This window comes from Penicillium brevicompactum (genome assembly GCF_028827555.1).
Source record: "Penicillium brevicompactum strain IBT 35665 chromosome Unknown utg000003l_segment0_segment0, whole genome shotgun sequence".
Taxonomy (NCBI): domain Eukaryota; kingdom Fungi; phylum Ascomycota; class Eurotiomycetes; order Eurotiales; family Aspergillaceae; genus Penicillium; species Penicillium brevicompactum.
The window spans coordinates 4,834,364-4,861,743 of record NW_026623206.1 but is presented as its reverse complement, the minus strand read 5'-3'; the positions used below and the strand labels follow the sequence as shown (position 1 = coordinate 4,861,743).

The following is a 27,380-nucleotide window of genomic DNA, read 5'->3' as shown; positions in this document are numbered from 1 at the left end:
ACGCGCCTAAACGAATTTTAGTAACGATGACGATTGGATCCCAAGGATGCTTGAGGCAGTCTCGGAGGCTTAGTTGTGGCTGTTAAGAGGCTTGTTCGGTATTGTAATATGACGAACTGAGAGAGTGGTCAAATACCACTAGGACCATTTGGGACAGGCTTATTCACCGTTCACCCAATTCCCCCTAGTATTTGTACGGTATTCCGGGCACACTCGGAAGTACGGTTGTAACACGCTGAAGCTTCTTTGTATAGACCCCTGAGATCGTTCAACCGATCTTTAACACCTACAATCAATCATCTGATTCTATTGGACATGTTCAGTACCAGTCAGTACATCAATTCCTCATCCTGACATAATACCATGGATGTTTCAAGTTGTAAGCCACTTACAGGCGGTTAAAGCCATTTGTCAGAACGGTGAATTAATGCACTGGCTAGTACTGAACATGTCCGATACAATCAGATGATTGATTGAAGGTCTTGATATCGTTTGAATGATCTCAGGGGTCTATACAATCGACCTTCGGCGTGTTACAACAACGCACTTCCGAGTCTGCCCGAAATACCACAGTAATGCTAGGGAAATGGGTAAACGACGACTCGTCATGTGAATCGGGTCGGTTCCACCGGTTCTTGTCACTAGCGCGCACCGCGCCACCGAGTTCGAAATGCAACTTTAACGTCCTCCCGGGTCTTCCAGGAAAAAGCCACGTGAGCATTGTCTATGTCGGCTGTCTTGCAGTTTGAGCTGTGTAAATACAGCTGCATCCTTCCTCTCTTTCGTTCCTTCGATATAGAATTGGTGGGCATGGGATCTTGATCGAACCCCATGGTCCCAGAAACATCTCCCAGCACGCCCGCCGCCCTCTAGGTCATGACATCATGGCGCCCGCGCCCTCGCAGCGACAGCTCGCCGCTATCTCAGTCACGGAGCGCGTCTGCTCTTCCATCTCGCTGATTGGTACCTTTATTATCATAACTAGTTTCATCTGCTCGCGCTCATTTCGGAAACCGATCAACCGCCTCGTGTTCTATGCATCTTGGGGCAATATGATGGCTAATATAGCCACGATGATTTCGCAATCGGGGATCCACGCCGGGGCTAGGAGCCCTTTGTGCCAGGTTCAAGCTTTTTTGATTCAGTGGTGAGCTTTTCTTTTTTTGTTTTTTTTTTGGTTCAATCGGTGCTTATAGTCCAGTGCGTATCTAATGGCAGGTAGGTTCATGCCCGCTGACGCTTTGTGGGCCTTTGCCATGGCGTGCAACGTCTACTTGACATTCTGTCGAACTGAGGGGTGGTATTTTACCACTAAGAACAGGGTTATTCATCAAGTAACCATTCCCTCTTTGTCTCTGTATGGTAAACGGGGTACGCTCGGCATACCAGCGTTGTAACACGCTAGGAACGACTCCTGAGATCTGATAACACTTCAACAGCAAGATCCAGATAGAACAATCAAGGCATCTCAATGGGACACCTCAATACTAGTACATACCAGTATCCGTCAATCCGACACATTCTTCCACAAGTATAACTCAGAGCAACTGCGCCAGATCGAGTGGAAGTATGTGGTGTGTTGCTACGGCTTTCCCTTCATCCCATCCTTCATATATTTCTTTATCTACACCCAGGCCCGAGGCTGGGTCTACGGCACCGCAATTGTAAGACCACCTATAGAACCACGTACCGTCTCTTCTACTTCTATAATGTCCTAATATTCATTATATAGCTCTGGTGCTGGGTCGCATTGCCTTGGGACTACCTCCGCATCGCTGTCTTCTACGGCCCTGTGTGGTTCGTCATCTTCCTCACCTTTGCCATCTACCTGCGCGCCGGGTCCGTCATCTACAAGAAGCACCGCGAGCTGCGTAACCTCAGCGGTATCGAGTCCCTCGGCTCTGACACCCAGCCCGATGGCCCGCTCGTCACACACGCCGGGATCCAGATTACCAGCGAAATCGCCTGCTTCGTGCCAGTGCACCGGTCCCTGTCGGCCAGGGATGTCCCCACCCGCAGCTTTACGGCCTCCTCGTTTACTCCGTGCTCCATCCCGCCCGAGGGCGGCCCGATCGATTCCTTCAGCATGCTGCAGAACTTAGAGGAAAGCTCCTCACCTATTCAGGACTCGTGTCGCCCCTGGCCGGACCCAAGGCCGCTCCGCGCAGAGGTGTCTGCCAAAGCGGCGCGGCACGAATGCGGGGACTCATATACGCAGCGGCGGAAGGCCATAGAGGCGAGCTGTGCCGCGTGGGCGTATACGAAATATGCGATGCTGTTCTTCATCGCACTGCTTGTGACGTGGGTAGGTGGTTACACTCAATTAATTCAATCCAATTCAGGACAGCGTCCACGTCTAATTAGTACAGGTTCCCTCCACGGTCAACCGAGTATACGCGTTCGCCCGCCCCGACGACTACTCGTTTGGGCTCTTCTATGCATCGAGTTTTGTGCTTCCTTTGCAGGGGTTCTGGAATAGTCTTATTTACGTCTCGATTTCGTGGCCGGCGTTTAAAACGCTGTGGAGGGATCTGCGAAGCCGCTCAACGGGGTTGCGAAATATTTGAGAGCGAATTGATGGCACGGTGGGTGGTTAAACTAACTACGATCTAATTGATGGGCACTAAACCAGTGAAGCAACGGCGCTTATACATAGAAAACAAGTCAGAAAAAGAACGTTCCAATCAAGAAGATTCTCGGCGACGGTTTAGAGCTGACCTTCCGCTTGTAAGAATCCAGGCTACCGGTATCAGCTTGGCCAAATGAGCCCAGAGACTTCAGGATATCTTTGCTATCTTCTGGGGGAAAAGGAGATAACCCCTGAAGATGATCATTTCCAATCTTTAAAGCACTGCACAGCTCGTACGCCGTCGTTGCAACGGGGACAGTGGCTACCATGCCCCCATTATAATTATCAAGAGCGTTTCGATTGGCTTCAAGCCCTCTAGTCAGGGTAGGCATATGGGCGAGGCTTGTGCTTGCTTGGGTTGTCGACGGTACGGCAGAGATTGTCAAGGAAACAACCAGCAACAGTCTTTGATGAAACCCCATTCCGTAAACGCAGAGAGAGATTCAAGCAAATGATGGACAGCAAGGCGCAGGAAAACAAAATTCGGGGGCTTATTACTCGGGGAAAACAGCGCCTCAGTGATACCGTCGTGGGTTAAGATGAATTGAGGACCAATGTACCCTGAAGCCATGAGTTATGGGTCGCGCAAGCTCGTCCTGAAGCAGGTACTCCAAAATTCGCAAAACAATCAAAGAGAACGAGATAGTGAAACTGATTTCGATCCGCATTAAATACCAATCGATGGAATGCCTAGCAGAGTAAGCTCCTACAAAGAGATTTCATTTTGTCGAACTAACCTATCTTGCTCTGTAGACCTATTTTCATACTCATTTTCTTGCAAGAGGTTTTCATATATTAACGACACATGAACGAAACGAGAGATTGCGACATAACACTCTCTGGGTGTGTATGTGTGCCCTGTAGCTATCTGAGCTAACAAGATCTATGGGGCATGGGACGAAGTCGTCGCATCCAATTCAGTCGAGTTGCCGCTCGCTCGGAAACCGCTCGCTTGTGGCGTAGGCCTTTTGTGGCACCCTTCCTTTGGGTTTTGACAGGCTATCCTGCTTGGAGCGTAACACGAGAGCCATGGGATCGATGGTGAATCCTAAATTGAAGAGTTTTGTTGGCTCGCCGCGAAGAAGGTGGGCTCAGCGAGCCAGCGTGAATGTTGCGAGCGGCATTTGTATCATGGCGAGCGGCAATCTTTGACAGTGGAATCTTTGAGGAGTCGCATAGTAATGATGCCAGGTCGCAGGCGTTTGCCAGTCGGGTGCGGAGCTGTCGAGTTGTTGTAATGTTTGCCATTTGAACAGACAGGTGGCAAGGGAAATATGGAGTCAACCTGACCCTGCCCATTATATATCTTAGATGTCTTGCTGCATGTTTTGAGAACTATCTTAATGAGCCCTACAGTCTGCTAGGCTCACATTCTGCTAGGTGGCATCAGTTTTCAACCCGCCATCAAGTCATCATGGGTTCCGCCGCAGTTTGAAGGCAGCAATGCGAGGCAGCGCGAAGAGGACCCAACTAAATATGTTCTGGTGTTTGGCTACCAAATCGCTATTAAAGCGATGTTTGGCAACTGGGTTGCTGTTTTCCTGATCGTTAGAGCTGTTGTTTCCATCCTGCAAAACCTCGTCCTCTGTTGTATCGCCTGCCTCGGATGCCGACGGACTGCTGGTTTTATCTGACTCGGAGGACGACAAGGACAATGCACGTTGCAATCTGCTCCGAAAGTCTTGAAGTTGATGACTGTGCGACACTTTTCGAATTCCACCCATACTTGCGTTTCAGCCACGACGAGACGGGGAGTGTTCCCGATTCTGGTTGAGTGTATAGTAAAGGAGGAATCGCACTGGCTTTAATAGAAATTTGTATCCTGAAATCGGAATTGACTACTTGCTTGCTTGCAATTGTTGGCGCAAGGTCAACCATCTTCCACACACTCTGAGTGATGTTAGACCTTTCATTGTTGATGCTCTTACGCTTTGCCATGACTTCCACATTGTCCGTCAAACCAACGTTGACAGATGATTTATCTGGTCGATGGACAGGAAGAACAACGAATTTTGCACGAAAAAACAAACATCCCGTCAGAAAAATATGATCCAACGAAGCGATGAAACCATATTGGGTGGTCAAGAAAGAGATGCTCCCATAAACTTTCGCTTCAACATCGCGGCTCAATAGCGATGATAATATGAGGGCATGTTTGGACTGGCGAATGGTGAGGGTCTGAGACCGGCCCACCAGACTGAACCATAGCTCATAATCAAATAGTAGCCTTTTTTTTAATGTAACGGTAGGGTCTTATATAGTTGACTGAGGAACGAGTATATTTTTTTACTAAACAAACCTAAACCTTCCAATTTACTTTGTGCTGTGTTCTTCACCCGTTCTTCCCACTTCTGCCACTTGTCCGACCATCACCATGTCCCTACGTAGCGTATAGGGCTGGCCAGAATGGGAGGAGGAGAATCTTCTCTCTTGGCTAGATGCCCATCGGTAGCTGTCGTGGAAAGCCCGCTCGGACGCATATTACGAACAACACCGCGTGGCCCGAAGCGCTGAGTCTCTACGGGGAAAGAAGTACCACATTCTGCGGAAGTGTCGTCCCACTGACGCCAGATCTTCTAATCGTTCAGGCAATCAAAACAAATCAAAATCAGTCCTTGGCTTGGTCGACCGTAGGGCTTCATTGTCGGCTCTCCCACACAACATTTCTGCCGAAAGCAACATTGACAAATGGTTTGAAACAATCCTCACGGCCCAGGCGAGCCAGACCGACAGCAATGGATCAATTCAAGCAGAAAGCTCCAGACTAGGTACGAAATACATTTCCTGTTATCACCTGTTATCATTTACTGATTACAATCTGATCCTCTGTCACAGGTCGCACGACGCGAGTATCAATCCCGTGTTGGCCTAAAGAAACTCGATCGTCATCTTTAATGTGGGACTATGTGCATCGTGTTTGTGCAGCCAGGAAGCTTGAATAGCAGTGAATAGAACGCTTATGCTAGCAACAATTTGTTGTCATACGGTTTACGTCGTGATATCGAAGCAAGAGGCCAACTATCTCGATAACTAGCCCTGGTGCACGTTGCAATAAAAACACCTGTGATAGCTCCGCAAGGAAGCCGCAGCATGAGGAATTCCGTCGTGGCTGTACATATCCCCTCATGTAATTATAAAAACAAGAGAAATCACTCTTCCTTGGAATCACAACGTCGAGGGTGTCCCAGATGTCAAACCTAGTGAGATGGAGCACTTTTTCGTGTGACTTTGAAACAGACCCCTCTACAGTGCTGTTATAAATCAGCTATACTGGCACATTCTTCATTCTTGTCTCTAGTTCAGGAGTATGTCTTCCCATGCGGTCTGGAAAATACTGCGGGCAGTGTATAAAGATTCAAAGAACTAAACAAGATCAGAACATGGTAGCAAGGGGGCTCGTAAAATTTCAAAGCCCATCTAATTCTTGTCAGCTGGAGGTAATATCTTTGGTTGCATCTTCAAATGGATTCGGTTAGATGGGTGGTCGAAGGCAGAGTGATCTGTAGAGTAGAAGGTGAGGTATACGGTTTATTTTCGAACTACGCACTAGTCATATTTGCCGAGAATCAAAGGTTTTCGGAATCAGTCCAAAACTGGCAGACTCGAGTCATAGGAAAAAGTTCAGAGTCACAATGACCTTGTAATAGTGAGCGGGACCGTCGATCAGTAACCAAATCCCAAGTAAATTCGGCAACTAACTTTCGATGAACCATGGAAACGCTCGCTCGGTGAGAGAATGCGGTTGTCAGAGGAACTTGATCGAAAGCTTATCTATAGTGTTGGATTGGCGTGATTAAATCTGTATCATAGTCTGAAAGTTCAGAGGAAAGCTCGTGGTACCCTCACCAAGGTCTCACGCCAGCGAAGCTTAATACATTGTAGCAGGAAACGACTTTATTCGTAAATTATTTCGGTCGCCAGATTAATGGTCAAGATGAGCTGGGTGCTTGAAATTAACTTTGTGGGTCGGCCGGGACCAATCGGTTTCTCGGCCTCTAGTGCGCAAACCGGAGACTTTGTTTAGATCTACCATCTTGTCCTTGCGTAATTAGCATAGTTTCTACAAGCTGTCTGCTAGAGATATCAGACTCGCGATCGAATTTGGCAGATGGAGAGGATGGGTCGGGCTCAAAGAGAGTCTACTTTCTGCGAGGAAGGTGCAGGACATAAGACATAGCTTCTAGAACGTTCTATAGGCCAGATAGAGAAAGCAGCAGCTTCCCCCTCGACGGAGGACCAATCACTCTCTTGCGAGGGCAACTAAACCGCGGATCACATCTCTGTAACTCTGTGTGATATTCAAAATACTCTCCTGCCCAGCAATACCCTTTAAATAACAAAGACCGCTGTTCCATTGTGCCCTAACGGCCGTCGGGTTTGGGGTTGCGGATCGTGTCTCGACCCCTGTAAATCCTTCGAATTTCTTCTCCGGGCCACAAACAGAACCTCCTTGATCTACTGTCCCGTGGGTCGTCGCCGGGATCTGCATCGCGGAACCGTACCTGCGTCTGTCTAAATTCAGGCGTGGTGTTTGATAGGTCCGTTGGGTGCTATTTGTATCTGGGGTGTCATCAATGTGACAGTAGCGTTGCAATCTTTACGAGGGGGTGGCGATCATGAGAACCTAACTCGTGAGCTATGGTAGCTGAAATAACTCACTATATTGTCCTGGGAAGTGGACTCAAGTTTACTCTAGGTTTCCAACAAGGGCTAGACTTTTTGATTTCCGTCAAAAATAGAAAACCAACACCTTGGATTTGGGGGTATGTTCATAGTGTCTGTACCGACAGGTAGCAGAAGTATTAGTAGAGGCAGCATCAGTTAGTTACGAGCAACAAAGAAAGGTACCGCTCGAGTAGCCCGAGGCTAAAAATAGGCGAAGAGGATTGTAGAGGGATCAATGGGAGGCAGGTCCTATGGCCGACAACCGGTAAAATCGAATATGACTGTCTGCCACAGTGACCAACCCATTATTGCGGCATCCGTTGAAGCACGTCAACCCTCATGAAAGAGACGGTGACCGTGACTAGTGACCATGGTCAAAACGGGCAGAGTAGTCTGCCACCGCGTTGAGCGATTTGATTGCAATATCAATGATATGTAGTTATCAGGTTTTTGCGGCGTTAGTTTCTGTTCAACAGGTGATGGTAATGGTTCACCACGCTCAATAAACGATTTTGACAGCAATGAGTCAAGGCTAGACTTGACTCTGTAGGCCACAAAGTCTCCGACACCATTTCAACGTTGTTCAAATGTCTTCAACGCCAATAACGAGATGGTGATTCTCGCTACCAACTGCGCAACTGGGTCCTTGGTCGAGACGTAGCCGAAAAAATATAAAAGGGGCCAGATTCCCAGCACAAAAAAATCAGGACTTCGGTCCTCACACTCCGCTGTGTCATTCCCTCTTTTGCCTACGGGCTTGAGAGCTTCCGTGGCCACGGCTGTCGCTGCCACGAGCCCAGCGATGTAAGATTGTGCTCCCTCGCTGCCATGAGCCCCGCGATTGTAAGAAGGTGCTTCGCAGGATAGACTCTGCGTTATCAACTGTGTCTCGCAGGATAGGTCTGCGTCAACAATAATCCTCGCAGGGGGGGCGCTGCGTTACCAAGTTCTCTGCAGGAGACCGCTGCATTACCAAGTTCTCCGCAGACTAGGTCCTGCGTCAACAAAGCGCCTCGCAGGGACATCTGCGAAACCAAGAGTCTCCGCAGGGACATCTGCGACAAAAAGCCCCTCTAGCCCGTGCAGGCACCTCTTCGTGGTGCTAGGGACCAGTATTCGAGTATCAAGAGTACTCGAAGAAGCAAAGACCTGCGCACCATCTTGATGCCGTATTTCGTATTTCGAATGATCATCATTGGAAAAATAAAATGAGCCCTAGATAGAAGCGAACTAATTCCAGAATCATAACTTCAAGATTCTACCTTCGTTATCGAGTGCCGTATTCCCAACCCTCCTGTCTTCATGGTTTGCGGCCGACTAGTCTTCCCGCTGCAATAGAATGTATCTGCCATCAGGGCGTGGAGCGAACAAAATGGTCAGTATTTTGGTGCGTCGTGGATGTGTTGACCGGGCGTTGATGAGCGTTGATGGTCGTTGATGAACTTTGATGGTCGTTGATGGTCGTTGTTGAGATAGGTAGTTGTAATAGTCTTATTAGGGTTACTATCAAAAGTGGGAAACCCGTCTATTTAAATGTACATCGCTAGTCTCGCCACACAAGCTTTGACCACCGTGATACTCAACAGTCGTTGATGGTCGTTGATGAACGTTGATGGTCGTTGATGAACGTTGATGGTCGTCGATGGTTTCGATGAACGTTGATGAACGTTGATGAACGTTAATAAAAGTTGACGGTAGTATGGACGAGGGTGTTGATGTGTGTATTGTGGTACGTGGCTAGGCGGTGAAGTTGAGTGATGGCCACTAGACTTCAGCAAAGCCCAACCAAGCCCATTTCTATGCAACTACGTATTGGCATTCATAACGGGAAGAGTTTTATTGGGGTTGCCTCAAGTGATACCCGCACAGAGCCCACAGGCCTACGGAGGGGTTTCTTCCCTCCTGCAACTGCCTCACGGGAGTCAATTGCTCGCCTCTGCTGGTAGCTCGTCATCTCTCACGCAGTCAAGACTCGTTTTGTTTCACGTCCTTTCTCTGCGGCAATAACACCGATAAGCCTTGACCATATCGCTCTCCACCATGACTGACGTTCAGCCAGTCCCACTTGACTCCGCTTGGCCCCCGGCCCACATTTGGGAAACCATGGGCGCGGCAGACCGTGCCAGTTGGCTAGGACAGATACAGAGAGACAGGGCCAGGCGCCTTGAAATGGATGTAGCGGAGACAGACCTCCGCCACAGAAGGCCTCGTGTGGACCTGCAAGGTGACGAGAATCTCGAGGAAAACCGTGAGCCACCCCTGAAGTCAAACCACTCATCGACATATTTCCGGGTGTCTCCGCCGCCCTTCTTACTCGCGTCTTCGAGAGGAAGTTGAAGCCTACTGAACTCATACGCTTCAAAGAGAAGTCAGTCACCGAGCAAGAGGATCAGGAGGACAGGGTCTTCAAGATGACCGAGTCGGGAGGCACAGTAGGCTTCAGGAAGGCAGCGGCATCGCTTAAGGACTGGCGCCCCAACCCTCAAACATGGACGAGCTGCTTCCTTACATACCTAGCTGTCATTGGATATCTCTCCGGCGAGAAACATCCAAAGGCAGTCCCCAACCTACTTATGTTCATGAGGCAGATCCTTGACTTCGCTCAAACATATCAGTGGTCAGAAGCAGTACTTCCGCTCGCCCTTAACTTCCACCAATACATTCTGGGTAAAGGAGAGCTGTCGACGGAGAACAACCTCGTCACAGCCCCATTTCGCGAAAAATATCTCCGTCACAATCTTACCCTGCCTGCGAAGACACTGCCTGCGAAGACACTGCCTGCGAAGACCCTGCCTGCGAAGACCCTGCCTGCGAAGTCACCGGCAAACCCTTCAGCCCGACCTCGTCAAACAAGGTCTACTAGGTCTTCTAATAATGAAACCGAGGTGTGCGATAAGTTCAACATCACAGGATGTCTCTGGGAAGGCTGCAAGAGACGTCATGAGTGCACAGCATGCGGTCCAAGCCAGCATGGCGCATCCTCTTGCCGTAAGAAGACATAGCAAGTGCACCCTACTGTTAGGGAACACATCACAGAGGCCGATAGGAGCTCCAATCCCTTACCACTAAGCCTAATACCGCAGGGCCAACCGCCCAGGCCAAATACTGCTATCCAATACCCTGTCTTCAACCCGGAGCTCCCAAAACTACAGTTCTCTCCGTCACCACTATATGCACAAGACTGGAGCAACCTCCTACGCCACTATCCAGGCGATCTCAGGTCTACTATCACTGGAATCCTGACCTACGGCGTCCAGATCGGCTATAGGGGCAAGAAGCAGTTTTATCACTCCTCCAACCATCACATACACGAACCCGAAATGATCTCTGCCAAACTCGCAGAGGATCTCAACCTCGGTCGCATTACATTGGCCTGTAGGCCCTCCTTCGTTTCGCCGCTGGGGTTAGTCCCTAAGCACGATGAGGGATGGCGCCGCATCCATGATCTATTCTGGCCCCCTGGAAAAGGCCTTAACCAGGGCATACCGGACCCCTGGTCAGCTATTGAATACATAACAATCTATGATATCTAGGAGCAGGTTACACAAGCTGGCCCAGGTTGTACAATCATCAAGAGGGATATTAAGGACGCCTTCCGAATAGTCCCTGTTGCTGAGGATAACCAGCATCTTCTTGCCTTCCAGTGGAACGATTCTACTTATGTCGAATGCTGCCTCCCCTTCGGCCTCGCTACGGCCCCATTTCTCTTCAACCTTTTCGCCGAGGCTCTCCATTTCATACTCCGATGCCTCCTTCCTGTATTATATGTCAATCATTACCTAGGTGACTTCATCGCAATCATTCGTTCTCCCTCGGTGTCCGACCCTATGGGTCTTTTTGATGAGGTTTACAACGGAGTCACCGACTACTTGCGTATCCCCCGCAATACCAAAAGGACCAGCAAGGGACGTGTGTTACAGTCTTAGGTATCCAGATCGACTCTATTGCAATGGAAGCTCGCCTGCCGCCAGACAAGTTGTGCCGCGCCACATTGGACGCCGCAGCTGCCCTGAACGCAGCGAGTCTCTCCCTCAAGCAAACAGAGCGTCTCACAGGCTCATTAGCCTTTTGTTCAAGAGTTGTCCGGCTTGGGAGGACAAGGCTACAGTCTCTATACACCTTGCAAGCTGCCTTCCCACATGGGAGGAGCTCGCGCCGCCGTATCTCCTACGAGGTAAGTGATGATTTGGAATGGTGGAGGGACTCCTTGTCTCTTTTCAACGGCGTACTCTTAATTGACCCCTGCCGCCGCTCTATCACGCACCTCTACACAGATGCCTCCAACACAGGCCAGGGGCTGTTCTTCTTCTCATCTAAGTATATATCAGACTGCTGGCTGGCCCATTGTCACCAGCTTCATCCAAGCAATGCTGCCTCACTGGCCCTTGCTCAAGACGCACACGCGCACCAAGTCGCACACGCGCACATCAATACCACCGAAGTAGACGCCATTCTACAAGGCTTCCTACTCTTCAGCCACCGTTGGCTTCCTCATACTCTCGTTATCCACACGGATAGCTCCACAGCCTACACTACACAGGACTGAGTAAAGGCTTCCTTCATGGTCCACCAAACGTACCTCTGAAAAGCCTACTTATCCTAGCGGCGGTGAGAGACATCCAAATCGTGCCACATTGGCTCCCTTCCGGGGAAAACACACTAACAGATGCCCTCTCCCGTAATAGCTGTCAAGAGGTTGCTAACATTTTTCCCCACTGGCAGGACCTCTCGGTGTTGAACCGCCCGCGTGGTTCTCTTCGCGAGCTCCTCAGCTCAATGCAGGCCACCTAAAACTGCTCTGGAGCGGCCTCAGCGCTAACACGCGTTCCGTCTACCACTCTGTTCAGCGTAATTACGAAAAGCACTGTGCGCTACAAAATTTCTCGGCTTGGCCAGTCTCAACACGGTCGTTAACCTCCTGGCTAACTTCACGACTCTTTGGGAATTCAAACCAAAAGGCCGTCAAGCCCGACACCGCACTCGCTGACCTAGCCGCCCTCCGAGCTTACCATATTGACAACTTCCTTGAGGATAGACCCTTCGATAACAAGCACTTTCGACGCCTCACAGACGGCGCGAGAAGACTCAACCCAACCACCAAAGTTCAGGTCAGAAACCAAGAGACGGAGCTTGCCCGGTTGATGCGCTTCAGAGGCTGCTACTTCTCGACCCCAGAGCGTCCGATGCCCTGTTGTTCTCCTTTCACAGAAGACCATTCAATCGCAACAACTTCCTCTCTACCCTATCTACTAAGCTGAGAGCACTTGGGATACACGCGGACGGCTACTCAGGCCACAGCTTTCGGAAAGGTGCGGCTCAACATGCGCATGATAGTGGGATCCTCGACGATCAGATCCAGGTGCTCGGGAGATGGACCTCGGGGGCATTCAGGGTGTATTTCACGACGAACACGTCTGTCTTGTACAAGCTCAATCACCAGTTCTAGATAGGCTCGCCGGCCCCACTGTCTCTACTGCTTCCTCCACCGTCCCCTCCACCATCCTAGTTTGGCCCGGGTCATTTGGGCTCTATCTGACGCTACGATCTAAGACCGCAGCGACAGGTGACCCATCACGGCCAAACTATACACGTTCCTGATCCCTCTTGATTGGGTGAGGTCACCAATAAATATCCCTTATAAATGAAATACCACAGTTCGGATTTAATTAATAATGCTCAACTATGGCGTGACAATCATGTTTTATTCGGATAGGAACGACTTTAATTCCGGTCCGAAATTTCACCGGCCCTACCGGATGGGGGCTAATTGTCACTTTTAAAATGGTCCACAAGATTTCATTCCACTACCAGAACTTATTTTACCAAAATTCCCTCGGGTTCCTCATTCGCCACTTCCGATCATACAGATTCGGCCATAAAAGTACTCGATTAGCTTTCCATCGGTTTTTTTATGGTAATAGATGCCGATCACTTTTTAACGAGAGGTGGAGAGCAGTGGATACTTACTGCTATATATCGGGCTGCCTACCGAAATGGGGGTGGTCGCGGCGGCTTTACAGTCAGTCACTTTATCATGTATCAGAAGGCACACGCTCAGTGGCTGTGGGATTGAAGTTCTCACCGATCATCGATCACCGTGGGTGCAAGAGCCATGGAACGCCAACTCCATTATGGATGTGCGGGATCGGGCTAAGAGTGGGGAAACCATCGAATTTCTGTCTCGGGAGTTCGCGCAACATTTCCTAAAGCGGAAACTGGTCTTCCATCTCTTAGAAGCCCCTAGCAAATTGCTTATACGACAGACGAAAAAGCCGTGTCGACCGAAGCCTTAGTCCAATTCTCGATCTCGTGAAGTAATGAAGTTCACTGCGGAAGTTGGCTCTCCATGGACTTCGCAAAGCTGCGCCCAGCGATGATCTTCACCCAGGCAAGCTGCACTGCCATTTGTTGAGTTCTTGGTACCACTACCTACCTTTAAGTAGACGGAAACTCTGAGTTACATTGTGTCAGATCTCGTCTTTAATCATTTTGGATAACATTCCATTTTGTGACCTCAAATTTTGGTTAAATCACCAACATGACCAACGCATTAGCATCTGAACCCAAAAGGCCTAGACCAATCTTGCGTATCTTTGCTGTGCATGTGGCCGTCGCTGCAATGTCAGACTTGGAGCTTTGTGGCACAACGAGGGCTGGGTATACTATATTATCTTTCGTGCACCAGTACATTCAAATGTCAATCGCGTTCCATGAGATGGCAGTCTAACCAAAAACCACAGGTCGACATCCCAGGGATCTGGTCTCTGATCAACGTCACCTTAAGTTTTATCAAGCGGCCTGTCCACCCTGGTATTCAAATTTCTGTGGATTTAATCTTCACGGCTGATCTGGGGTTTTTTTCGGAATCCTCGGCCTGATACGAGACTGCATCTTATTACGATGGATACCGATAGGACTCGGGGAGGAAAATCATCGTGGCTGCTTTTCCACTTATGGTTGTCAATGGGTAAATGTCATGCGAAGACTCAATATATAGGCACGCGTTAACACACTAAAACATAGTTTCCTCCATTTCGTTCAATTTGTCCTAGGTTGCTGCGATGTACACTGGAGACACCATGCTTCGTATGTCGACCTCAACCGACAGGAGCATATCAAAGACCCAACCTAGCTTTGACAGCTTTCAAGCACTTACGAAAGGAATGGACACGAGAAGCTTGTACAGTATGCCATGACCTTATATTTGTATCTGCGTTATGTCGTCATACTTCACCTCTAACTAAAAATTTGATATTGTTTCCGGCTCTTGCCTCCTTTAAAATTGACATATAAAAGAGACATACCATCTTAAGATGGAATGTTCTTGCGACCCGCGACAATGTGATCTAGTGGGGGAAAATTCCGCAGCTCATCCATCAAGGCCAAATTGCCCACATGCGGTATACTCATAGGCCCAAGTGGGATTGAGAACGGCTAAATAGGTGAGAGCCTTTATATCGCTTACATACCTTTGATGAAGCACTAGCTACTGTCGGAAATAGACCAACCTGGGAGGAGCTTATTAAATAGCATATATTACCATCATGCCATAAAAAGGGAATTCGTATTCACGCTTCCCTGTTTATGAATAGTGCCTTATATTAACAAGGCTGCTAGGCCTTTTCGAGATCCGCGAACGGCGTGTAGTGACGTATCTTGCCCTGGGAAATGGCCTCTTTCCTCGACTAGGGATCCAGGACTCGCCCGGAGAAGAATGCCCTAACTTTGACCCAGTCATTGGTCTTATGGGCCATCTGGACCACATCCCGCGAATGCAACATGAAGTCCATAATCTTTGGCGCCCGGCGGTCGCCAAACCAGTAGTCAGAAAAGCGGCCGCAATGGTTGAACTTGCGGAGCCAGCTGTCGTATGAGGGGTACAGGTAGTGCAATATCATCGCCTCTTCGCCTGAGAGGGTCAATGTGCGGCCGGCGTGGCCGGAGAACCAGTGGGCCCCTCTTGGCTCGACGACCGGCCCGAGGCGGACTGCGCTCTTGCCATTGCCGTAGGCTAAGAAGTTGACGTTGCGGTCTACCCCGTTCACCCAAAAGTACACGCAGTCTCTGAACGGATCTGAGGTCTCGAAGTCAATTGGAAGCGAGGGTCTCTAGTCCAGGCACGGGACTCCACTAGGGGCCCATAGAGCAACTCGTCGAGGTCGATATGGAGGAGCCACGTGTAGCCACGTTCCATCAGATAGACGATTGCATGCCGCATATTGGCCATCTGACGCCGGATGAGGCGGCTTTCAAGCGTCATGTTAGGTTCAATTCGCGATCCGTTTAATAGCGTGACGGGCTTGTTCTCACATACTCGGCCAAGTGCCGGACGCTCATCTGGGTCGTCCATGAATATCACCACATGCTGTACCCAGCGGAGATGATAATCAAGCCAGGCTGGAAGCGTAGGCCCGGGATGTAGGACTGTGGTTGCTATCGCGATGGACATGTTAGCTTGTATCGTTTCTAAGCCGCCCGTGCCATATTCTGGAGCAAGCACATAGGTTTCATTTCGGTTCGATGAGTCCCCGTAGCATAGTTTGGAAATTGAGAGAAGACAGAGTATTCTCAAAGCCATAATCCGCGTAAAATGCGAGGTTGGCATTAAAACGGTTGCCCATCGTAACACGCATGTCAAGGGAAGGCGCAGGCCTAGCTGGATGTGTTGGGATAAGATCAATTCGTGGAAAATGTGGTTATAAAGAGTGAAGAGAATAGCTAGTGAGGTGCCACTGTGTTGAAATGACTAATTGCACCCACCGATGCCCGGAAAGAGTAAAGTGTTGTAGTCCAAAGATTTTTATTGTTGTTTTAAAGGAAATGCGCGAGGCTTGGTATACGAGACAACCAAGATGGTTCCCAATCAAATTTCAATCGATTAGCTTATTCGTATAGACACTTTGGGAATTAATTCTGATGGTGCGGCTTGTTCCTGATCTGCACCAGCTTTATATCACGACAACAGCGTCCAGTCTGGTCACGGAGTGGCGCAATGATACAGATGGTCTCGAGTGTCTTCCGCGGCCCCCGACGAAATTGATTATCCATTGTTTTCTCAGTCAGGAGCCTCTCTCTTAGCTTATCGCGAAACGAGTAGGTGGACAGCCGAAGCGACGTGCTGCAGTCTGTGTCTGTGCAGTCTACGTTTGCCCAGGGTGATTAAACAGTAATGTGAATACTTACGGACATTTTGCTTCAACGGCGAGATGGAGCGGCGTATTATGTGTACCATCCTGGTCCTGAAGCCCAAATATAGACGCTTTCCTACTAAATATAGCTTTTACGGCGTTGGGTAACCCACGAGACAGCGCTTGCTGGGTTGGCAGTTCAGTACCTTGTGTCTGCTACTATGAACCGCAGGCATGGCAAGAGTTTTCCCTAGTCTTCTCGATCTGTTCTAAAATATCTGGCGCCCCAATGGAATTGAAGAATCCCACGATCATCATGTACAAATTATGATACAAATTCCTTCGCCTAATTTTCTATTTTGGAATGAGATCCTGAATTGCAAGCCAATTCTAAGCTTCATGTCGCTCTGGTGAGGGTTTCGTTTCGGAGATTGAATCTGCATATGAAGGTGGCGGATCATTTGAGTCAAAAGCGAAACAACTTTGCTCTCCTCGAGGGGCTAGTGATGTTACGGTCAAGGTCAGTCGGTCCTCGGTCTATCTTTTCACAAGAGCCATACATTTGGTTCCTATATTTGTTTGAGAATTTGACTATGAATGGGCGCATGGCTCGTTACAGCAGGACTTGTTTGCATTTTGACAAGCGGCTTGGTTTTTCATAGTGGTAAAAAGAGCTCTGGTCTTCGGGTCTGTTTCTCGCTGGCCCCTCCTTTCCGGCTTGGCGGACTTTTGTCGACGGGACCGGGCAGCATGATACGGAGATCCTAACAAGAACATTCTCGATCGCGAAATGATAGACGTGTGATAACAGACAGGAGATGGAGAAATTCACAAGCTATGGGACTTGAGAATATATGCTGATTTTCTCAGAGGCTCGGTTTAGCGGAGATGCACAGCCCTATGCCAAGCCAAGCGGGTGGGTTCGCAGGAGCACAATCACATACGCTCGCGGGGAGACACTGAATGCAAAAAAGAATTCTAAGCCCCACTTGTCCACTTGGTGAAAACTTTAGAAGTGGGTCTTTCGTGTTCATTTGCAGTACACGATTTTCAGAAAACTGGTTAATCCATATTTATCTCATGGCACACATGAGCTCAAGCCTGTTTCAATAAAATGCGGCTATACAGCCTTTGCATTTCCGGCGAATATCATCTGCCAACTAGACACAGGGAATTAAAGACTAAAATTGAAGCATGGCCGCCTGCATTGAGGGATTATTGTGTTGCTCGTGCAGATTTTGGAAGAGCAGCTGCTTGAACTCGCGGTAGCTTACCTTTGGGTATCATGCTTTTCAGCAGTTGAATCGAGCAGACTATGTTAAATCCTGTTCCCATGTTGCGTGGCCGAATTAAGGGTTTCTGCAGTCAGACTGTTAGTCAGAATCTTTTGCCATCTCTTGCCGCAATAGAGCTCGGTATTGAAGAACCACTTACATACAACCAAAGGCATCTTCATTATTTCTTGCCTTGTTTGCAAACCTTGCGCCCTCTGCGAACCTGGCGTTCCTCGGCAGAGGATTTTGGTCGTTTGAACTCAACACTGGTCACGCAACAACACACCAAAGCTGCCAAAAATTCTAGGGGGAATACATCCATGTCATGAAAATGATACAATGTGATCGGTTTTCGGAATGAAGCTGAAGGCGCTTGATGGATGGAACCCGAAATGACAGTTAGATGTAAGACTTTTATCCAGAAAACAGATCACAAGCTTATGCTAGGCACAGATAAGCACTCGATATGACGTCAAGTCAGGGACAAACTTGTTTGAACGAAAGAGCTGTGCTAACTGATGCGCGATACGCCTAAGGGACGTAAGATCAAAACTTTGTCTCAGTACTCTGTTTCCGCCCGAGGAATTTCCCAATGCAGATTTGGGGCTATGCACGAAAAATCGGAAAGGGCTCATATCTTGCCGAGAAAAATACTCGGAGATCACCGCCCGAAAGCACGATGATTGAAGGGTATCATGAACTAATTCCCCACACGATTCCCCACATTCACGGCCTTGTTATGTACCTCGTGGTTGCAAAAGCCCAACATTCTAGGAAAACTTTATGAGCCGAGTCCCGAAAACCCCTGGTCCCATTTCCCCTTTCTGTTGATGTTTGCCTTCCCGGTCGTTGAATTGTTATGTTTAGGTAGAAGTCTGTGAACCGTTTTTCATCGCAGTAGTACTTGTCTCCATACGCAGACATATCGAGCCAAGAAGCCGATGAAAGGATCCACATTCCCACTCTGCCAAGCGAGGCTGTGGCATGTGGTCACTCACGCATATATTCTTTGGGGCATTTTCCGAAAAGGTTAGTGTGTCATCGAGATATTTGCGGAGTCTTCCCGAGATCCTGGCCCTACATGCTTGCCCAAATGAGAAGCAACATCTGGCGAAACTACTTCAAGCCATTGTTATTGTTCTCTGGTCTTATACGTGAGGTTGTCATATCGCGGTATTCGTAAATGTGATCTGGAAAGTATTTTAAATACTCTCTTTTTGCCTCGATAGGTTCGTTTGACGGGTTTTGTTGGCGGGCTAGACGCCAAAATACCAGGGCATCCTTGCACAGGCCCACTATAGCATTAACAAATGATAGACCAACATACAATTCTCAATAAAATCCAAGACAAGATAAACGTAGTTTTGAGTGCAAGGCTGACTTGGTTATGACACGCATATAACATAGAAAAAGGCACCAACACCGCCTCATCGCGCGATATAATTACGCTGGTCAGAACATATCTCGAAACCCTGAGCAACCAAGTATAGCACTTGCATCTAATATTTAACCTTATGCTTTTCTATTTATCTCGTTCCACATCCTTCTGCTTACCCATCGCCGATATTCACACTCCCGCTGGCATCTATCTCGTCAACCGTCATGAGATTCATCATTCGCGACTTGTGGATAACAGAGACACCGGGACCGAGGACAGCTTTTCGAGCTTTTGATGCTCTTATCGCTTTAATTGGTATCATTTGTATCGCAGTGGGAACCTACTACCCAGCGTCTGGAGTGATCTATTACGTTATCGTATGCAGCTCCCGCCTTGAAAGGCCAAGTTGAAGCACATCTGACTGATTGACATCGAGCAGCTTGCGGTGACAACCATCTGGTCGGCCCTCGTTTCGATCTTCTCTCACACCGAGCGTACCATTCATCCGGGGTTTGCCATCGCCTTGGATTTTGCTCTTGCGGTGGTACATTTCTTTTTCGGAATACTCAACGCCAGAGCTGCAAGTGGTTATTCATATGGGCGCGGGAATGCCGTTGTTGCAATCTTCTTGCTTATAGTTGGGTACGTGATTTTCGACGGTCAATGCACTGAAACTGTTGCTAACCTTGTTTCAGGGTTTTTCACTTTTTGTTCTTTATATTGGCCTGCCGAGACACCCACGTTCGACGAAAGTCCACAATTAAAGGTACTGCGAAGGACGACTTGGAGAGTGCTCCCGACTATTACGAGACTGCACATGGGAATGCGCATGAAATTTTGAGCGGGCCTGAGCAGGACATGCCCAGGGCTACAAAGGACCATTTCAAGACCGCGATCGTTTAAATCGTATGATCGCTATTTGTGATGGCTTGGCTGTGAGGTGCTTTTTGAGTAATGACTTCCTTCAACAAGACCCAGTGAGAAAAGTCTCTTTGCTGAGGGGACGTCGGGGAGTGCTCATCGCAACTTATCAGGATTTGTCTCGTGATTTTCAGATCAATGAGGCCTGTTTCGAACATCGTTTGAGTATCTATCAAATTGTTATACGTGTACTTTGTTTGTTCAGTCCGGGCTATTTTACTCCGCTATTGTTTGTGTTGTAAAACAAGGCTGGTGTAGCTCAGGAACCAAGCCGCATCATCGGAAATAATTCCTTCACGATGTATACAAATAACCAAATTGGTTCCAACCAATTTGGACCTCAAGTCGTATATGGTCTCCTGTATTCCCGCAGAAATAATGGATAAATGAATCATTCCTCTGAATTACAATTACAACAGTATGCAAGTTTTGTCGGGGTTGGTCATTTTCTGTGCACTCCCAACCAGATCGTCATAATCAAAGGAAATAAAACCAGGTATTTATGAGATATGGCAAGTCGAAATAGTTTTACTTATTTTGTCTTAATGGAATACCAGTGCGAGTATGAGTACCTCAGTTCACCGCAGGTCCACGTTATCGTAATACAGGTATTAAAACAGTGTAACCTTTTTAGCTTTGTTGACTAATAATGGGCTAGTCCGCATTAGAAAAATTCCCCATGCAAAACAAGGCATCCAGATTCTGTCAACTACAGCTTTCACCGGCCAATCACAGTATGTTGCGAACTCTGGTTTTAATTATCCCTCTCTTCTGGCAATTTATACTAGGCTGTAATTACATGCTGAATAATCAATAAACAAACAATGCAAACGCTGTGGACCCATAGATTTTGGTCTCCGGATTCCATGGTTCCGACATTTGGCCGTTTCTGCCCCTGTAACCCACTCCGCCGGTGCGGAAATGTCTCTCAACCACCTACCTGATTTTGTAGGTCGGACACGATCAGAAATCAACCTTGGAATGCCCCAAACGGGCACAAGCAACTCGCCATCAGTATGTGCAGTTACGATTGCTCGGTGCACCCAACTGATATCAACGAAGATAATGACATCACAGGGATCGGAGTGAGTATAGCCAATTGCGAATTCACCTCGCGAGTCGAAACGCTTACCTTCCTTCGAAGGTTTTGATAGGATACTGCGCAACTGCCGGCATCGCGGTGTTCATTATTCTGTTTCATTACTTGTTTTCCTACGAACCTCGTCTCGACCCTTTTCGAGAGAACCAGGCCAATCCTCTATGTGTACGGTCGCGACCGAACCCAATTGATGAAATAGTGCTTAGAGGTCCACGAGAACTCTTTTTCAAGGTATTCGGTATAACGAATAGGGGGCGGAAAAATCATGCCCGGTTCGAAAAATCGCTCGTCAAGGTATGTTACAGAAATGAGCACCTAGATTTATCAATGTTCAACAATATTCAAACGAAAACATAATAGTGCATTCTCTCTATGAGTGATGTTCAAATCATTACCGGCATCTCTATCATTGTCAGCGGTGCGGCACAGCTCAAATGCGGAATCTCGACACACCAATGGCAGGTGCTAGTCTACCTCGCATGGTTCTCTAGCCTGACCCATCTCTCATGTCTGACTCTTCTCCGAAACTGCCTACATCAGCGGCCGGCAGAACGAATCTGGCGGCTCGTCTGTATGTTTGTATTAGTTGTACTACTGATCTTGGCATTCCTTCCAACGGCTAACTACAGATGGCAATATGGATATTCTGCAAAAAGCACCGGCCATCCTGCACTTCAGGTCTATGCCATCTGCTACTTAAGACCAGTACAACGTCCTGATCCAGCTCGGAATCATATGTACGCTTCGGTTGACAACGGCCATGCCTTCAGTGATTCTTCCATAATGGCTATGTCTATATCAGTCGTTTTGTTGTTTGTTGGCTTTGTGTGCAGGGTGTTAAAAATGCACCAGAGTCTGTCATATTTTTTTGCTCGGACTATCCGCGGTAGTATCAGCCGTATGCTACGCAAACCCTTGCGAACAATTGAAGGCTGGTGTGTTACTCCAAGTTTCCTTCATAGCCTGCAAAGGCTTCTGTTGTATCGGCCTCTTTTGGCCCTTTTCCTCACTCTACGTATCCTAGTAGAGACCTGGAACTCGATGTTTTTTGAAGTGGGTTCATCAATGATTAAATTTAACCCCAAGTTTACTGAAAACCCAGGTCTGGTGGCTAATTATTAGTTTCATTTGGGGTGTTCAGCGTTTGTTCAGCGCCGTGCGTCTCTGCCAATAGAGAAGACATTGAATGGAGCTTCGGTCAGGTAATGTCTATTGCACTTCTTGCTGTTCCTTTGGTAACTGTCTTTGAGTTTTTCTATCCTGGTGAGTTTAAAGTGTATCTGCAATTGGTCTCTTCCAGTAATTGCTGACCCATCTCAAGAATCTAAGACTCAGAAAGTGGAGGAGCGTCAGGGCCAAATGTGCTCTGTTTCGGTCGACCGAAGTGAGGTCATCTCTGAATTCCGGCCTACAGCGAGCTCGCCTTACCGGTTTCGCAAGATTTGGCTCGTAGGATCTTCAATGACCATCCTGACTACGAGTTTTACTACGCATCCTGCTCTCTGGTCGCTCCAGCTGTAACGCTGGTTCTCTCTCTCTGTGTTGTTTCTCTTTCTCTTTGGTGTCTCATACGGGCATGCACGTTTAACGACCTGGAAGGCCTGGGGTTTTTGCAGATCTCCTTTTATCCTTGGGGCTTGACACCTTTGGTATTGCCTTTTTGCATCTTCTATGGTATCCTTTTCTCCTTCCTGATCGCTAGTATCAGATCGAAAAAACGACGTAAGGGAGAGGGTCATAGCTTGCTTGTGCGATCACTACCTGTGTTAGTAATCATTTGCTTGACTGGTGCCGCTTTTGTGATGTTTGCCTTTGAGGTTTCTGGGCCTTACTCCGGTTGGGCCGCCATTGGCGTGGCTGGTTTGTACTTCCTTTGCTCTTTGTTTGCTTTAGCCGGTGATTGGCATACAAGAGTTCACCTCGCCGAAGTATAATAGGCTCTTGCCTTGGTGACACACTCTAGATATTGAAATGCAGTTGCATTATTTGCAGCTTTTGCAGCTTTTGCAGCAGTTTGCCAAACCTTGGGATTAAATTATATCCTTGTAGAGTAGTGATGGACGTCCGATGTAGGGACAAATAGGAACTACTTCCAAGGTTGAAAGACTGAGCCTTTTGATATCTATAGGTCGCCTAATCGGAAGCCGTATAGTACCCGACTGGATGAAGTATGATCAAGTCATTATTCGGCGTGTTACAACACCGTACTTCCGAATGTGCCCGGAATACCGTACAAATACTAGGGGGAATTGGGTGAACGATGAAGAAGCCTGTCCCAAAGGGTCCTAGTGGTATTTGACCACTCTCCCAGTTCGTCATATTTTCATGGTCACAAGTTCGAAAATTAAGTGTTGACGTGTGGCCAGACCCATAACTCTACACAACCAATACCACACTAAAGCGAGGCAAGGAAAAAGTCCATGATTTCGAGTATGAAATTGTAGGCGATTTTCAGTGATTCAACGTTGAGCCACTCACAGGGGAGATATCAGAACAAGAAATATGAGCCTGTCATTGCTGATTGAATAGCAAACCAGTGCCTCAATTTCAGAGAGACGTAAAGGATTCAACAGTCAGCCAACGTTTCTTGACCGACTCAGCATCCTTTTTCTCAACACCACTCTTACTCGTCTCTCTCGCTAAGCTAAACGCATAAAAATTGTCGCTGCATGTCGCTGCAAATAATTGCGATAAAAAGAAGAAATGTGTTTCAACAGGCCTCAATTAAGAGAGTTGTCCCTCAACGCGTTCTACCAAGCAGAGCACTTGCGCAACAGAAGGAGCCGAGAAGCCTATAAATACGTCATCTACCCCCGGCAATTCGGTCTACAATTTATTCGCTTGACTTTGCAAAATCGAGCAGGCTTGTGTCTGAGGCAGCTGAAAAGTTCTCCCCTTTTAACAAGAAGGGACTTTTCCACTGTACTGACATTTATACAATGAATCGTGGATCAGCAAGTCAGCCAGTGTCTGGCTGAGGATAGTTGCTGCTCTCACTCGCGCGGGGGAAGTTTTCCACCACCAGAGAGCGATCTTTTTGATGATGTTGGTGGAATATATGATCCCAAGCAGCTCGGCGGCCTGTACGGACTACCAATCATGTTTCCGGCCTGAATTAGTATGCTGGAGGCGGGTATCTACCTAATCCCGAAGCAGTGCTTCCGCTCGCACCCCGCCTACATTGACATCTTTGAGCTCTTCCATGAGACCACCTGGCAGACGGATCTGGGCCATCTTTGTGACCTCATCACCGCACCCGAGGACATCTTCAATTTCGACAACTTCCCTATAAAGTACATGTTCCTTGTGACCTACAAGACAGCTCACTGCAGCTTCTATTTGCCTGTAGCTCTGGCCCCTATGTACCTGCAGCTGGCCACTGAGGAAACCCTCAAGCAGGCTCACGACATCCTAATTCCTCTGGGCCAATACTTCCAGATCCAGGTTGACTACTTCGACAACCTCGGTAACCCGTCTATCATTGGCAAGATCGGTAACGATATTCAGGACAACAAATGCTCTTGGCTCGTCAACCAGGCCATTCAGCGCTGCACTCTCGAGCAGCGCCAGCTCCTGGATGCTTCCTACGGCCGCAAGGGCGCTGCTGAGGCCAAGGTCAAGGCCCTTTTCAACGAGCTTTTTTTTTTCAGCTGGAGAAGGTATACAAGAAGTACGAGGAGAGGGTTGTTGGTGAGCTGCACGAGAAGATTGCGGCCGCCCATGAGTCTAAGGATCTGGAGAAAAAGGTCTTCGAGGCCTTCCTTGGCAAGATTTACAAGCGCACCAAATAGAGGATCATCCTCCGTTGTGTTTAGAAGAACACCTGTCCTTCGACTGGATCGTGACGATTTGGATTATACAACGCCTACGCACAAAGCTGAACATGTCCGTTGATAAATGCTCTTTTCTTTCTCGTATTGGCTTGGATTTATTTTTCATTTCGGGTACATTTTGTCAAAAGAAAGGCTAACAATGCCAGGAACCAATATGTCTATCTACATATGAGGAGCATTCAATGCCATCACACAAAGCAGCCCCGAAACCAATCCCGCACAAGGCAAAGTCAAGACCCAGCCACCAAAGATAAAGCCAAGCTGCTTCCAATTGACGGCGCCAAGATCATAGTTCATGAGAGCAACGCCCATAGAGGCACCAGTCAAGCACTGCGTCGTGGAAACGGGCAAGCCAAGCCTTGAAGCCAACATCACAGTGATAGCTGCTCCAAGCTCAACACTAAAGCCACGCGTGGGGGACATCTGGGTGATCTTGTTTCCCAGCGCACGAACGATATGGTACCCGTAAAACCAGAATCCAAGACCGAGCAGCAGACCAGCAACAACCAAGAACCAGACCGGGGTGGGTGTCTTAGTGTCGACAAATCCAGCGTTAAATGTGCTGTACACAGCAGACCAGGGACCAACAGCATTGGCCACATCATTCGAGCCGTGTGCAATTGACATCATCATAGCCGACACGACCTGGCAGTATGTCCAGAGATGTTCGACGCGGTCATCATACCGGTTGGCACGTGCGTGGATTGCCCGTAGCTCAGGCGAGTCGTGTGAAACCACATCACGCGTTACGCCCTGAAGGAAAATGTACTTGAGATAACCATAGGCCTTCTGGGGATTTGTCCAGGGGAGGTGTCGGACAGGATCGATGAAACGTTCAGTTGGTTCGAGATGCTTCTTCCGTGGCTGGCTTTGCGGTGTGATCTTCTCCTCGTCATCCCCTATGTGTGACGGACTGGACATTGCTGTAATCTCCGGTGTGGGCACGACAGAGTCTGCATTTGATGTGACCTTTTCCTTGTGTTCATCGTTGTGGCCGGCTTGAACTTCCCCGTAGGCATCCTCATAGTAGTTGACCACGGCCTCATCGCCCTTTCCTGGGAAGTATAGCGGTGGACTTTCTGTCAGCAGAAGGGGGCCGAGAGGGAGGTGATAGAACTTGACGCGGGGATCGTTTCGGATGAGACGGCGGATGAAATATGGCCTGAAGAAGACATAGGCAATGATGAGACAGCCGACGAACACACCCACAATGATGCCGGCTGCTTTGCCAGCCCCGAACTCTTCCAATGAGGGTGCCGTGGGGGCTTCGATGACGATAAAGAGGGCGAGGATAGCTCCCGTAAAGGCAAGGTAGACTGGGATCATACGCATGCCGCATTTGAATGAATCTTGACGTTCAAGGACACTGTACTTGAGAGTACCGAAGATTATAGCCGAGAATGCAGCTGCCACGAGAGGGGCAATACCCCAAGATGCAGCAACCTGGGAGACACTGCCATCTGACCAACCCCAGTTGATAGAAGCCTGGGAGGCAAAACCAACACCAACGAGGGCACCGACGATAGTCTGCGTTGTCGAAACAGGCCAGCCCATGCGAGTGGCGACCATCAACCATGTAGCGCTGCCAATTTCTGCACAGCCCATAGCCAACATGAGCGCACCAGGCTTGCCCTCGAAGCGGTCGATGCCGATGATGCCGTTCTTGATTGTATCGGTGACTCGTTTGCCCATGGCTACTGCACCGATGAACTCGGTGAATACAGCCAGGACACCGGCCGTGGCCATGTTGAGCGTCCGGGCTGCGACGGAAGTGGCATAAGCGTTGGCGACATCGTTGGCACCGTTACCGAAGGCACTGAACACGAAAGCGATGGTGGTAATAGCCAAAATCCAGTCATACTTCGCAGTTACTAGCGATGCCATGACGAAGAAGGGCTTGGCTGTGTTTACTACACAACAAGGACAATCTGAAGAATGAAAAAAGGAATTGATATTGGCAAGTCTACCAATGTCCAGATTTTATGGTGCCATTATACGGACTGCAAGCTCGCCATGACCATTGCCAAGTGCGGGATCCATGTTGAGTTTGCCCTACCCATTTCAGTCGTAGCCCATAATACAGATTTAATTGACAGCGTGTACTTGATAACCAACGGTCATTGGCTGAGCCCAAGGCGACTTTCTCTCATGGCCAAAGACAGGCGCAAGTTGGCGCCAAGCCTTGTGAGCGGACGCCAAGAGCAAACAAAGCACGTCTTCCGGTACTCTTTATGGATCACCTAGCCCAGTCATAGTGGGTATATTTGCACGTTCCTGGGTGCTGGGCTGCGATTGCACGTTTAATAGAGCTTGACCTGGGTTCAAGATGGGCGCCAGGAACCTTGGAAGTCTGGGTTTCTCGGCGGACGCACAGACTACCCTTGGCATCAGTCACTGCTGGTTGCAAATTTCTGGGCAGCTGTGCGGCCGTGTGGTTTGCAGGAAGACTTTTC

General features: G+C 48.6%; 8 protein-coding genes across 8 annotated transcripts; 6 read left to right on the top strand and 2 right to left on the bottom strand.

Moving 5' to 3' along the window:
* Positions 1–575: 575 nt before the first annotated feature.
* On the top strand, positions 576–2,567 carry N7506_005523 (uncharacterized protein; the record flags this gene model as incomplete). Its single annotated transcript, XM_056954817.1, has 5 exons — positions 576–713; positions 765–1,147; positions 1,197–1,200; positions 1,733–2,305; positions 2,370–2,567. 5 exons carry the CDS (start codon positions 576–578, stop codon positions 2,565–2,567), a joined length of 1,296 nt encoding a protein of 431 aa, XP_056813706.1.
* Positions 2,568–9,705: 7,138 nt separating this feature from the next.
* N7506_005522 (uncharacterized protein) lies at positions 9,706–10,296 on the top strand (the record flags this gene model as incomplete). The annotated part of the gene is made up of 1 exon (XM_056954816.1): positions 9,706–10,296. One exon carries the CDS (start codon positions 9,706–9,708, stop codon positions 10,294–10,296), a length of 591 nt encoding a protein of 196 aa, XP_056813705.1.
* A 947-nt stretch (positions 10,297–11,243) lies between these two features.
* Positions 11,244–11,840, top strand: N7506_005521 (uncharacterized protein; the record flags this gene model as incomplete). Its single annotated transcript, XM_056954815.1, has 1 exon — positions 11,244–11,840. The coding sequence occupies one exon, from the start codon at positions 11,244–11,246 to the stop codon at positions 11,838–11,840; it is 597 nt and encodes a 198-aa protein (XP_056813704.1).
* Positions 11,841–14,979: 3,139 nt separating this feature from the next.
* On the bottom strand, positions 14,980–15,743 carry N7506_005520 (uncharacterized protein; the record flags this gene model as incomplete). Its single annotated transcript, XM_056954814.1, has 2 exons — positions 14,980–15,305; positions 15,350–15,743. 2 exons carry the CDS (start codon positions 15,741–15,743, stop codon positions 14,980–14,982), a joined length of 720 nt encoding a protein of 239 aa, XP_056813703.1.
* Positions 15,744–19,298: 3,555 nt separating this feature from the next.
* N7506_005519 (uncharacterized protein) lies at positions 19,299–19,977 on the top strand (the record flags this gene model as incomplete). Its single annotated transcript, XM_056954813.1, has 3 exons — positions 19,299–19,451; positions 19,514–19,716; positions 19,770–19,977. 3 exons carry the CDS (start codon positions 19,299–19,301, stop codon positions 19,975–19,977), a joined length of 564 nt encoding a protein of 187 aa, XP_056813702.1.
* A 1,034-nt stretch (positions 19,978–21,011) lies between these two features.
* On the top strand, positions 21,012–23,028 carry N7506_005518 (uncharacterized protein; the record flags this gene model as incomplete). Its single annotated transcript, XM_056954812.1, has 6 exons — positions 21,012–21,080; positions 21,140–21,388; positions 21,455–22,196; positions 22,217–22,329; positions 22,370–22,543; positions 22,576–23,028. 6 exons carry the CDS (start codon positions 21,012–21,014, stop codon positions 23,026–23,028), a joined length of 1,800 nt encoding a protein of 599 aa, XP_056813701.1.
* A 1,186-nt stretch (positions 23,029–24,214) lies between these two features.
* N7506_005517 (uncharacterized protein) lies at positions 24,215–24,885 on the top strand (the record flags this gene model as incomplete). Its single annotated transcript, XM_056954811.1, has 2 exons — positions 24,215–24,709; positions 24,745–24,885. The coding sequence occupies 2 exons, from the start codon at positions 24,215–24,217 to the stop codon at positions 24,883–24,885; spliced, it is 636 nt and encodes a 211-aa protein (XP_056813700.1).
* Positions 24,886–25,089: 204 nt separating this feature from the next.
* Positions 25,090–26,811, bottom strand: N7506_005516 (inorganic phosphate transporter; the record flags this gene model as incomplete). The annotated part of the gene is made up of 1 exon (XM_056954810.1): positions 25,090–26,811. The coding sequence occupies one exon, from the start codon at positions 26,809–26,811 to the stop codon at positions 25,090–25,092; it is 1,722 nt and encodes a 573-aa protein (XP_056813699.1).
* Positions 26,812–27,380: the final 569 nt, after the last annotated feature.